General features: G+C 43.8%; 2 protein-coding genes and 1 long non-coding RNA gene across 3 annotated transcripts; all 3 read left to right on the forward strand.

The window, feature by feature from the left end:
* The first annotated feature begins 5,051 nt into the window (after positions 1-5,051).
* On the forward strand, positions 5,052-8,978 carry LOC120847654 (skin secretory protein xP2). The gene is made up of 10 exons (XM_042292921.1): positions 5,052-5,283; positions 6,399-6,499; positions 7,059-7,255; positions 8,062-8,139; positions 8,196-8,273; positions 8,330-8,407; positions 8,464-8,541; positions 8,598-8,675; positions 8,732-8,764; positions 8,965-8,978. The coding sequence occupies exons 2-10, from the start codon at positions 6,402-6,404 to the stop codon at positions 8,976-8,978; spliced, it is 732 nt and encodes a 243-aa protein (XP_042148855.1). The 5' UTR covers positions 5,052-5,283; positions 6,399-6,401.
* Positions 8,979-9,329: 351 nt separating this feature from the next.
* On the forward strand, positions 9,330-9,600 carry LOC121837141. Its single transcript, XR_006078134.1, has 3 exons — positions 9,330-9,340; positions 9,397-9,474; positions 9,531-9,600. It is a non-coding gene; the product is annotated as an uncharacterized LOC121837141 (long non-coding RNA).
* Positions 9,601-9,616: 16 nt separating this feature from the next.
* Positions 9,617-12,808, forward strand: LOC120841373. Its single transcript, XM_042292645.1, has 2 exons — positions 9,617-9,764; positions 10,639-12,808. The coding sequence occupies exons 1-2, from the start codon at positions 9,680-9,682 to the stop codon at positions 12,792-12,794; spliced, it is 2,241 nt and encodes a 746-aa protein (XP_042148579.1). The 5' UTR covers positions 9,617-9,679; the 3' UTR covers positions 12,795-12,808.
* Positions 12,809-13,076: the final 268 nt, after the last annotated feature.

Here is a 13,076-nt window from a genome sequence, read left to right on the forward strand (position 1 = left end):
GCACGTCGCGAGGAGCACGCTGTCCTCACCTGAAGAGTATTATCTTACACTGTGCTCTAAAGTAATCGAGGAGAGGAATGATGCAAAAAGACTAGTAAGGGAGACGGTGCGGATAACATCTCTAGTTAATTGCATACGTCAGGCTTCGTTACAGTTCGATAAAAATTCCAAACGTTTTCTAGATATATAATTTTTTTCTCTTTTTTACGTATGTACTGTGCACCTTTACCCCGTTTTAGATTCAGTGTGCGCCATCCCTTCATCGCTGGCATAAAGTTTTTTTTTTTTTTTGTGTAGAGAAAACATTTTTTTTTTTAATGAAGTAGGTACTGATTCTTTTGTTAAATTTTGGGGGAGATTGTAGAGTTATCTTTGTGAATTGGCATGAAGGGCCGTCCAGAGTACTACTTTGTGTATTGGAGGCTTTGGCATTTGGACTGCTTAGAGGTTGTCCCTTTGTGTAGGTTTTGGCTGATTGGAGGCTTTGGCGTTTGAACTGGTTCGAGGTTGCCCATTTTGTGTTGGCGGTGGCTGATTGCGGGCTATATAAGGAGGCGGACTAAATAAACCTGGTAGCTGAGTTTGAGACGTCGTCCTGTCCTCTTCTGTTCCTTCGACTTATTTGTTCACTTCTGCCCCAGTCTCAGGTTATTCAACATGGTTAATCGAGGAAATCAGCTTGGTAACGCATAGCGCTATAATTTAGTAAGGATGAGTTTAAAAGTCAGACGCAAGACTAGAGGCACCGGGTGACGGGAAAGGGAGACAGCAGGCTTGTTAGCGTGTTTGGCCAAGCAGCAAGGCAAATCTAGTAGTAATGGGCGGGGCCACTGATCTGTGGGCGGGGCTTGGAGTGGGTCGTGACCTCCGCCGAAATGTGTTCTAACAGCGTAAATATTGCGCGAAAGAAAGATTTTGTGTATTGTGTTGAAAAATTACAGACAGCTATTGCCACGCCCGTCGGCGAGCGAGCGCGTGCTTGGACGAATGGTTGCCGCACTTGATATTCGTGTGCAGGCCCAGGATTCGATTTCTGGGAGTTACGCGTCTTTTATTTTTTCTTTTCCGTTTAATGTTCCGGTAAATTTGAGAGCCCTGTTGCTTGTTCGAGGTCCGAATGTTCTAGTCGCCAAAACGTTAACGTCGATTTTTCCAGAAGCCAACGCGTGTACATAAGGGGCTCCGTGTGGCGAGCTGCAACCAGTCTTGCCCCAGCGTTCGATCCTGCTGTTTCGTCGCCATCGACGCCTGCGACGCGAACCTTCTTTTCTTTTGTTTTGAGCACAGGTTTTCCCTATTAAACGTTTAGTTTGTCAGGTTATTAGGTGACTCATCATTTCTCATTCGCGACTAAATACTTCTCCCATTTAAGCCTTTTAAAAATATCTCTTTTTTTTTTCTTCATTTCAGTGATTTTTTTTATATTTATCTCTAGGGTTATACAAAGTCGCTACCTGTTGTTGTAACCCAGAGTGTCGAACCGAAATTTTTATCGGTTCGGTTCCGGTTCGGGTTCATGCCTTTCGGTTCGGTTCCGGTTCAGTTCCGGGGAGCAAAAAATAACGGTTCAAACCGGTTCGAACCGGTTCGAACCGGTTTGAACCGCTAAATTGATAATATGATTTTCGCGTTGTTCTGGCAATAGACACTATTTACGCCCTGAAACGATTAACTATAAAGTTTCTCCTATCGTCCGTGCAATTCACTTTCGCTATCAGGTACCAAAATTATGGAATTCAGTTATTTAATTTCGACACAACAGTAAAATAAAATCTACATTAATGTACATACATAACGTTGTGTTCGTACGACTGCACATCCCTTTGTATACCAGTTACATATATTTTACCTGAATCAAAATGTTTAAGTACAAGAGTAAAGAGTTGAGCTGGTTGGTACATACTTGTAAATAGATCAGCGTCAAATTTAGAACTATACTGTATTTTATTGTGCTTTCTTCGTGTTTAAGTAAAATTCTAAAGTTCAAGCTGATCCATTTACATGATATAAAATGTCGCAAAGTGTGGTAGGTCGCCTAAAATACCCGTGATTGGTACAACTTTGTGTCGCAGTGTTAAAAATGAAATCGTGATTGTGTCCTTTAACTAAGGAATTAATTGCATCACATAAAATTATGAAATGAGCACTTCGTGCTCATGCTAATTATAAAATAAGGTTTACGAAATACACTTCACAATATATATGTATATGATGACGACACAACTGAGCTAAAAGCAATGAAATGTTCGGAATGTAAGAAAAGTTTTAGGATAATTCCTTTCAGTCTATTTTTTATAGAAACATCGAGCGGCAATCCAAATGCTTGTTGTTCTAACCAAACATTGTTTACACTCAGCACCGCATGCATGCCACTAATCATGCAGCAAGAAGTAATCGCAATTGTTACTCTAATCTATACGCACCTTCGCACTCAGATCGAATCTGGCCCAAAATAGCGCTTGCCCAAGTGAACATTTTCTTATGCAGAATAAGCTGGCATAGCCTGGCTGTTGAGGTTTGTTCTTGACAAGATGCCGGTCAATGTAATTTGCAAATGAGCATCACCTTTGCTAACTGATGATTTTAACTCGATAGCGTTAAGGAGCTCATGTCGCAGAAAAGCCGATCTGGGTGGCGTGACTGGGAAATCCTGATTGGTCGATAGGTTCATGACGTCAAAGCTACATACCCTCACGCAAGAATTTCAAGCAATCCACAATGCTCACGTGAAACGTGACATCACGCGTGGAATGAGAGTGATTAAAACATGATATGTAATGCGAATTAAAGGTCGCCGTATGTCTCAAATGATTTCACTTTTGAAAGTAATTATTTTGCTTTAAAGAAAAAAAATTCAGAATTTTAGGCGGGATTCGAACCCACGACCCTTTAGTTGCGAGTCAGACGCTTTTCACTATGAACGGCGCGAGCGTCTGGCACGACAAAAACGTACTTTTTGGTAAGAGCATTTTTGCAGCAAAGTAGTTTCCGGAGTCACGCTTTTTGTTCTGCGCCAAAGATGCAGGGAAGAGGAACCTTTACAACACAGTATGTTTTTAATGTTGGGCCATTACCATATGTAATTGACATGAGCCTTTACCCGAATGTTTGGCGGTCCTGATTGTCATAAACCCGAGCACTCGACTAGGGGTTATGAAAATCGATTACGTTACGGTCTCACGTGACTCTCGGTGCGAAATCGTGATGCCATGTTACGTCATGCTGTCAACAATGTTAATACATCTAGTGACTTCCTCAAATAAAACGAGTTGACGCAGTGAGTCACGTGACTTCACGAGGTCACGTGACAACATGTATTGACACCATGACGTCACGTGACAACGTGACACATGGTTAATCATAGTGCCATGAAAACCCACAACTTACCATACTTTTCAGTTCTGTATATGACGATTTTTTATTCCCATATGTTCATTTTGTGATACTAACAAAAAAGAAAAAAAAAAGAAACATTACCTTGAACCGTTTTGAACCGGTTGCCGTTATATTTTTTTTCGGTTCGGTTCCGGTTCAGTTCCAAGATGGCGGCGAAAATTTCGGTTCGGTTCAGTTCCGGTTCGGCTAAAAATAACGGTTCTGTTCCGGTTTTCGGTTCGGTTCGGTTCCGGTTCGACACCCTGGTGTAACCTAACAACGAAGGGTTCTTCATAAGGTGATAACACCTCCAAATTTATTAGTTCCGGCTTGTAGCAAGCATTTGAATTAGTGCATCATTTACGGGTTTAGCAGTATACCATGTTTATGTGAGGAAGTTGCCCTTCCGAATATTGAAGTAAGTCATTGGCAGGTTTTACCTACAGTTGTAATGATAGTGACTCAATCTACTTTCAGTATATTCCGTAGCTGAGAATAAATATCTTGAGGACCAAATGGTCGTGGACCTTACCCGTAATCATATGGTAACGCTAGATATTATGCCTGCATTTTTGGCTTACATATTCGTAATTGCTTATTGGCTTTGTTTAGGTGCATAATGCAAGAAATATAAAAAAATTCAAAAATGTATTAAAAGTCGAGTTTGTCATCTACAATGAACCACCTAAACTGAATATATACTAGTGTGAAGACTTGACTAACGAAGATTCCTGTTGATCGATCAAAAACTTGAGCGGGATGTATCTGAGAGCCGGCACTGGTGGAAAATGGATGTCAAAATGGTGCGAATAAAGACTCGTTCACACTCTTGCAACCGACTACGACCGAGAGAGACAAGACCGGTCTTTAAGCCTTTTGAGACTTCTTAGGACCAGGCGCGCTGCTGCGGAGCTGGTCCTAAGACGTCGTAAAACGATTAAAAACCGGTCTTGTCTCTCTCGGTCGTACTCGGTTGCAAGAGTGTGAACGAGCCTTAATACCACAGAAAAATAAGACCATGAAATGGGTGGCTCTACGTGGAGTTCTGGAATTCAGGAACAGGGAACCCGCCCAAATAATCCACGCACTCTCCGATATACGAGGGGCGACTTAAGGCCCGTTCCCACACGTGCAACGGAGTACGACTGAGAGAGACAAGACTGGTTTTTAAAGGGACAATGAAGGCAATTTCGGACATCTTTTTGGCGATTGAACTGGGTTCCAGGCACGTCTCATGTCACGCTGCCCAAATTTCAGCCGAAACCGGCGCTTCTATGCCGCGCAAATCAATTAAACAGTCGCGGTAATAATCGTACCGGGATCGACTGGAGCGACGCCCCGAGAGTTGCGGGAGAAGCCAGGAGAAGCGGAGCTCACGTGATCGATTCGGGGCCAAGACATAGAGTAATATAGTAAACGTAAAGAGAGGACACTGAAGCCGATTCGCGGCCCAGATAGTAGGATTCATACCCTCCGCTACGTGGCGCTTTTCCGTAATTTGGTTAATATTAATTACAGCTTTCTCTCTGAAAAGTATTTATTTTCTAAATTTTTATGCTTTAGAGTTTTTTAAAGTACTTAAAAGGACTAAATAGTGTTAATCAAATACGTCACAAAAACCACGTGATGAATGGCGCCTGCCATGGCCTGTCTGCTTGCACGCCGTCACCTCTGCTCGTCCGTGCGGTCCGTGCTTCGTTCGTCCGTGCCGTACCGTCCGTGCCGTCCGTGCCGTTCTTCTCCGTTTTATGCTACAGCGTGTTCGGTCGACTTTGCTTGAAACAAAGTGACGAATGACCGCCGCGTGCTCTCATGCTCGGCGTGAGTTTGTAGAGCTGAGCGGCTTGATATGGCTTGAGCTTCTCGTGTTTCCGTCGGGCTGCCTGGACCTAGATTTTTAAACAAAAGGTAAGTCGTTTTGCTCATTTGTCTCTCGACTGTGTTGTAAAGCTGGCTTTTGAATTTGTTGAGTCTGGGTTGCCGTCCGACGCCCCTCGGGCAGAGCTTTGTTCATGCGTGTTCAAGTGCCATCAGACATCTGTGGATTGCTGTTGAGAGGACTTATGCCGTCATATATTGAAGTTAATTCACTGACTAAAGCTGGGTCGACAGTCGTTCGCAGTGCGACGAATTCGGGGCAAGGTGTCCATTGAGTCATATTGATATTTTGACATGCATTCTTTCAATGGCGCGTCGCTGCTTTGATTTATCACATAAAGTACGTGCAAAAGAAGCGAACCAGCGAACGTCGCTCAAGCGAGCTACATAACTTGTGTGTACCGCCATACGAGCTGCAGTATGCTGCAGTTACGACGACAAACACATGCATAGAATTTCGGGGGAAAAAACTGCGAGACGCAGTATCAAATTTAGATATTTAATAAAGTTCCCAAGCAGCATATATATCCTATGGACGTCCACGGGACATCCAGGATAGGACATCCATGGAACTTTCGGACACTCTGAGAATGTACGGAGGACTATTCAAACATGGTTCCCACTGCATCGCTACATCACCAAATGGAGCTCGAAATTTAGGTCTATGGTTCGCTGACATTATTTTCTATGTAAGAAAGCAAAATTCAAAATATTGACGGCCAATTTACCAGAAACAGTAGAGGTAGATTAGTCTTACTTATTTTGGCCGTACCGCTGTACTATGCTTAAATTCCTGTTTTACTCTTAAGGATGACATTCGAACGTTGGGTAAAACCAGTCAGACGTCACTTGAACACTTGGTTGGAGTGCTGTGGCATGGCACTCTAGACACTGCGTTCGATTATGATGCATGAAGATTGCGTAAACTTCACAAAGTTCACAATATTTCTTTCACCCGTCTGTGTTAATACGTGTCATGGGTTTATTGTAACATTGCGTCATGGCAATATCTTGTGACATTGTTTAAATCTCCATCAGTTTATTTTTTCACCAGCCGCTATTGTGCTACCTTCCGTTGAACTAAAGGAACGCGCCATTGGCTAGGCTTCAGTAGATGTTAAACTCTCCCTCCCCCGCTGGCCCAGATTATGTCCTACGGAAGTTACTGCTGCGTGGTCTGGTGTGCCAACAATGGGAAAACAAAGAAGCCACATGTCAAGTTTTTTCGAATTCCACGTGACCCAAGGTACGTATAGATTCTAAGGCAGTCCTTACAACATTTGATCGAAGCATAACATTTTGAAATGAGAACTATGGTCCGTTGCAACCTAAGAACGAAGGGCGAGGGTAAGACGGGCCGGGGAGGAGGAAGCAGACGGAACACGAAACGCTAAGGAGAGAAGGAGGTTTCCCCTTTCTTCTCCAGCGTTCCGTCTGCTCCCTCCTCCCCGGCCCGTCTTACCCTCGCCCTTCGGTCTTAGGTTGCAACAAACTATAGCAAAAACGATTTCTTCCATGTCACTTTGGTTTATGGACACCGATATCTTTCAGCATTTTAAGGTTATCTTGCCTCGGGCCTAAATTGATTGCATACCCTGGTGGGTATGCAATCTGTTTGTTTAGCTGTATTGCACTGTACCGTAGCATGAAGAAGAAAAACAAACTCTTCAGAACGTGAACACTTTGCTGAGAGGTGCCATACCAAACGGCAGTGAAACATTAAAAACAATTGAGGCTCATATATTTGGAGTTTATTTGACCCTTACAGTATGTGTAACCTTGGTGGTATATACAATGTTCTGCAGGTCAAAAGCATGGCTACAGTACGCCAGACGTCCTGAGCTCCTAGGAGAGACAGCCAAGGAGCTCTATGAGGGGTATCGCCTGTGTAGTGAGCATTTCACAGCCAAGGACTTTTTGGATCCTGGGAAGACAAGGCTGACCAAAACGGCTATCCCTACGGTTCGGCCGCAAATGCTTAGGCCATCTGTAACAGCCCAAGGTAACATAATCTTTATTTGCAGTCTGTACGGAGTTCTGTTATATTTTGCTTTTAGGCAGCACCAACTCTACGTCACTGATGCCAGCTGCCAGCATGCTGTCAACGATGCTTGACAGTCTCAAAAGTTTTAATCTGATTTAATTAGTTTTTATTATTAGTTTGTGCTTAAATATTTTATCTAATTCATTTAGCATTTTTGTACATTATCCCTGTAATGTCCCTGCGCATACTGTTGCCCATAACCAATATCCGTCCCAGTTTGTTGGAAAATTGTTTTAAAGCACAAGGTCAGCTGCATTGAAATACAGTAATTTGTGTCCTGCAATCAAGAAGGGCAGTTCTGCCAGTGCAGTATGACTTCTTACAGGGCATCCTAGGTTTGTAGCATACAATAGTGATATAAATGAAAGATAAGGCAGGTCAACGTTCCCCTGTTCATATCCAATTCGACAAGAGGACTCATGCCGTCTGAGTCATCTTCCTGACATTCATGTTTACAAGGTTAGCTTTAGTTGCCCATGCTGTTATGTTCTCATACATTAGCATACCGGGCCGTTAAAATTTAAGATATTCCGAGATTCCTAAGTGCCTTTTCAAGACCCGCCGGATCCTGTGTTTCGCCATTGATTAATATTGCTCAACATTAATTTTCATCACTAAGGGATTTCAATGCCCTTTCAGAGTGCTGAATATTTTCTGTTCCTTTGAAAGGTAACACTACTAACCTATCATTCGCCTGTAGCAGGAATTCTCCATCAGAAGCTTTATAAGCAGGTATTCATATCTAAGAAGCCAAAATTTTTCAGAAGAACCGGTGGCAACAACATGCCCCTGTGACGTTCCATTGGAGGGAAACAGAATGTCGCATCCCACAGCAGCTTATGGTGAGATTATTTATTTTTAATTGGCGGCTCATATCTGACAAGGAAGCCCTTTTCAAAAAAGCCAATAGCGGAACCAAGCCCCGGGGATGTTCGATTGGAGGGCAGCAGAACGTCGCCTTCAACAGCTGCTCATGGTGAGATCATTTATTTTAAAACAGGGGCTCATACCTGACAAGCAAACATCTTTCAGAAGGACCGATGGTGGCACCAAGCCCCGGGAATGTTCCATTGGAGGGTAGTGGAACGTCACCTTTGGCAGCTGCTCATAGTGAGATCATTTCTTTTAAAACTGCTGCTCATATCTGACAAGCAACCGTTTTTCAGAACAACCGCTGGCGGCACCAAGCCCCGGTAATGTTCCCTTGGAGGGCAGTGGAATGTCACCTTCAACAGCTGCTCGTGGTGAGATCATTTATTTTAAAACAGGGGCTCATACCTGACAAGCAAATGTCGTTCAGAAGGGCCGATGGCGGCACCAAGCCCAGGGAATGTTCCAATGGAAAGCAGCGGAACGTCACCCTTGGCAGCTGTTCATGGTGAGATCATTTCTTTTAAAACAGCTGCTCATAGCTGACAACCAAACATTTGTCAGAAGAACCGGTGGCGACATGTCCCTGTGACGTTCCATTGGAGGGAAGCAGAACGTCGCATCCCACAGCAGCTTCTGGTGAGATTATTTATTTTAAATGAGCGGCTCATATCTGACAAGGAAGCCCTTTTCAGAAAAGCCGATGGCGGAACCAAGCCCCAGGGATGTTCGATTGGAGGGCAGTGGAACGTCAACTTTGGCAGCTGCTCATGGTGAGATCATTTCTTTTAAAACAGCTGCTCATATCTGACAAGCAACCGTTTTTCAGAACAACCGCTGGCGGCACCAAGCCCCGGTAATGTTTCCTTGGAGGGCAGTGGAATGTCACCTTCAACAGCTGCTCGTGGTGAGATCATTTATTTTTAAAACAGGGGCTCATACCTGACAAGCAAATGTCGTTCAGAAGGGCCGATGGCGGCACCAAGCCCAGGGAATGCTCCAATGGAAAGCAGCGGAACGTCACCTTTGGCAGCTGTTCATGGTGAGATCATTTCTTTTAAAACAGCTGCTCATAGCTGACAACCAAACATTTGTCAGAAGAACCGGTGGCGACATGTCCCTGTGACGTTCCATTGGAGGGAAGCAGAACGTCGCATCCCACAGCAGCTTCTGGTGAGATTATTTATTTTAAATGAGCGGCTCATATCTGACAAGGAAGCCCTTTTTAGAAAAGCCGATGGCGGAACCAAGCCCCGGGGATGTTCGAATGGAAGGCAGTGGAACGTCACCTTCGGCAGCTGCTCATGGTGAGATCATTTTTTTTAAAACAGCTGCTCATATCTGACAAGCAACCGTTTTTCAGAACAACCGATGGCGACAAGCCCCTGTGGTATTTCACTGGAGGGTACCAGCGCGTCACATTCCATAGCGGCATGTGGTAAAATAAATCTCCTACACAAATTGGGTTTATGCAAACATTCGTATTTAACAGTGACACATTTTCCAGAGCAAATGGGGATGGCCAGCTCTCCTGGCCAGCTTTTGGACCACAGCACTCCATCTTCGTCTGTTGGCTATTCTGAATCATCTGGAACCTGTGAGTATAAATTGACTTCTCTACAGATTTAAGCACTGCAAAATTGTGTTAAGTACCTCTGCATTTAGTATGCACATTGCTTCAAATTAGGTGACATTATTTGTCACTTCATTTTTGTGCTGGCCTTAATAACTTGGAACATCACTACAGGGCTCTAGGTGACGGGGAACATAAGCTTTGAAGTGTGGCACCGTGAAATGCTCTGAAAAGGGGTGGTTTCCTAGTAATCTGTGCTTACTGTAGTAATTTGCCAATCCTGTTACATACAGTTCTCATTTTGGATGACCCTGTTGAATGTAGTGATTGACTACGCGATTATTCAATATTTGAAAGATTCATCAATTTATGTTAATACAGTTTTTGTGGTGAAATTATTCCAGCTGAAAGACTAAAAGCTAGTTTAATTTTTTTTTCTGATAGCAGCCATTTGTGTATAAACAGTGGTAACAGAACATGCGGAGCAAATACCCACTCACAATTTGGAGATAATCATGAAAAACGCAGAGATGTATGCTTCTTATGCCCGAAAGCAAAATTGCAGAACAGCCAAAGGTTGGGGGGAAGGGGGGTCACCACTTTGGAGGCCCGTGCACGTGTCGAGCTTCACCTTTTACATTGGTGTGCTTGGAGAAGCAGCTGAAGCGGATGAGCATTTATGTTAGGTGGGTGGGTTTTTAAGTCTGGAGTTGGACATTGATACGTGCTTTGTTTATTTCGCAAACGTTTCGAAAGTGGCGGGGGGGGGGGGGGGGGAAGGGGGCACATATTGCAGCATGGGTAAGTGGTCGGTATTTGGCGGTATCGTTTCTGTCGGGTTCTACTTTTATCATTTTTGTGTAGCCTGACTTATGTGCTTTCGGTATTGTTTTGGCAGGCTCTGGTCGTTCAACACCTGCTTCCGCCAAGCTCTCAAGGAGGCCCAGGGACGTCATAAAACGCCTACAAGCAAAGGTTTCCAGTTACAGAAAGACAATATCAAGACTGCGCAAGCAACAGAAGCAAATGCCTCAAACAGCTGCCGAAGCACTTGAAATGGTGCGTCCGTTTGTGACAGACGAGGTTTTCGGACTTATCTCGTCACATGTAAAATTAGGGCGCAAGGGACGAGGAAAACGGTTTCCACTGTGGCTCAAGAAGTTTGCTTTGCATCTGAACTTTCATGGCCCACAGGCATACCGTTTTCTATCGTTACATTTAACGCTTCCCACTCAGCGTTCACTGCGTAGGTGGCTGTCGAACGTAAAAATGACTCCTGGTATTATACCTGGTGTCATGTCCTCCATCGAATCTCAAACGCGGTCTTGGAATGCACGTGATCGTGTCTGCACCTTGATTTTTGATGAGATTGTTTTGAAGAAGAACTTGACATACGACCCTGCACACGACATTATCCATGGATTTACAGATGACGGTGTTGAACGAACCTCGACCATTGCAGATAGAGCCCTGGTTGTTGTGCTCTCTGGAATTTCCAGGAGGTGGGTTCAGCCCCTCGCATACACTGTTGGGCACACTTCAACACCGTCTTCTGTTATCCGGAGCCTCCTGATTTCTCTCATTCGAGAGCTTAAGACTGTTGACTTCACTGTGAAGGCCGTGGTCTGTGATCAGGGGGCTTCAAACGTAAGCTTAGCCAACCAACTTGGTGTATCTGCTGATAAGCCATTTTTTGAAGTCGACAACGAACGTGTTTACTTTATCTTTGATGTTCCGCACCTCATCAAAACAACAAGAAACAATCTCCAAGCCCACAAACTTTGCATTGGGGATGAGGTCATTGAATGGTCCCATATTGTTGAACTTTATCGTTCTACTCATGAGATGAGGTTGCGATTGGCTCCAAAACTTACTGAGAGGCACATTTTTCAAAAACCTTTCAGTAACATGAAAGTAAAGCGTGCCACACAGGTCCTGAGTGCCTCAGTCTGTCTTGCCATTCTATCCCTTGTTTATGCCAAGGAGCTTCCTGAGGCAGCCATGGCTACAGCCTATTTTTGTGATAGAATGGACAGACTTTTTGATTGTTTAAATAGCTCGCAATTCAAGAAGACGGGGCAGAAGTTGCGTCATGCAATTTTGAAAGGAGAATCTGAGATACTCGATTTCCTTCACCAACAACTCGCATGGATTTCAACATGGAAGTTCCAAAGTAGGAGGCAGCCACAAACCACCATAGGGTGGCAAGTTACAATAAGGAGTGTCCTCATGCTCTGGGATGAGCTTTCAAACAGCTATGACTTTAAATTCTTACTTACTCGACGCCTGCAGCAAGACCCACTGGAGAACATTTTTGGGGCAATAAGACAAATGCTGGGCTGCAATACAAACCCAAATGTGAATCAGTTCACCTCGGGACTGAAACACATCGGGATAAAAAAACTGTTCAGACTCTCTAACAATGGAAATGTAGAGGATGAAAAGGGTGACCTCCTCAAGGAGTTGCCAATATTTTCGCACCATGAAAGTTCCATTGCAGACAATGTGGAATGTTTTCCAGTTGATAACTTCCCGCCACTAGAAGATATTCCTGAGCTGGCATCAGACATCAGGTCTAATATAATTGACGACTCGTGCACTTACTACGTTGGAGGCTATTTGATCAAACTTTTCCTTGAACAGACAACCCGCAGCTGTGACTGTTCTAAGCTGCTAAAGGATGAGTCTGACAACTTGACCAGGCCTCACCGGTATTTTCTTATGCTTAAAGCATACCACGTGCCTGGGAAACTCTTCGGAAACCTAGTAGTACCATCACAGGCTGCCTTTAACTTTATTCAGAAACTAGAAAATCACTTTCTTGCCGTAATAGAGAGTGTAGCGCATGTTCGAGGAGTGTGTGCTGCCTTGTATCACACACTCTCAGAGCTGGGTGGTTTCAGCCTTTGCTCAGAGGAGTGTCACAAAAGGTTTTTAAAAATGTTTTGCCGAATACGCTTGTGTTGGCATGTTCGGTTCCTTAACCGGAACTTGGTCAAAGTTCGGTTACACTCTTCGGTTGCTAGTAAGCAACTTGATAAGTTTAACTGTTAATAGCTTAATAGCGTATTAACAGAGGCGATTGCCAAATCAAAAACAGAAATTGCTTATTAATTGGGCAGTGTAGCTTGCACTCCAAACATGTGTTTTCTTTATTTCCAGGAAATGTGTATCACGGCCCCCTTACACAAATATTTATCCACTTTCTGCAGAATTTCTATAGAAAATAGTTTATAGAGGCATAGATGTTTGGAAGAAAATGTGTCCACTTCTGTACCCGTCTATATTTTTTGGACGTTTTTTTTTCTGAAGTAATACTCCTGTCCTGAACAAATG

The sequence above is a fragment of the Ixodes scapularis genome, unplaced genomic scaffold, assembly GCF_016920785.2.
Source record: "Ixodes scapularis isolate PalLabHiFi unplaced genomic scaffold, ASM1692078v2 PGA_scaffold3__209_contigs__length_174095766, whole genome shotgun sequence".
NCBI lineage: Eukaryota > Metazoa > Arthropoda > Arachnida > Ixodida > Ixodidae > Ixodes > Ixodes scapularis.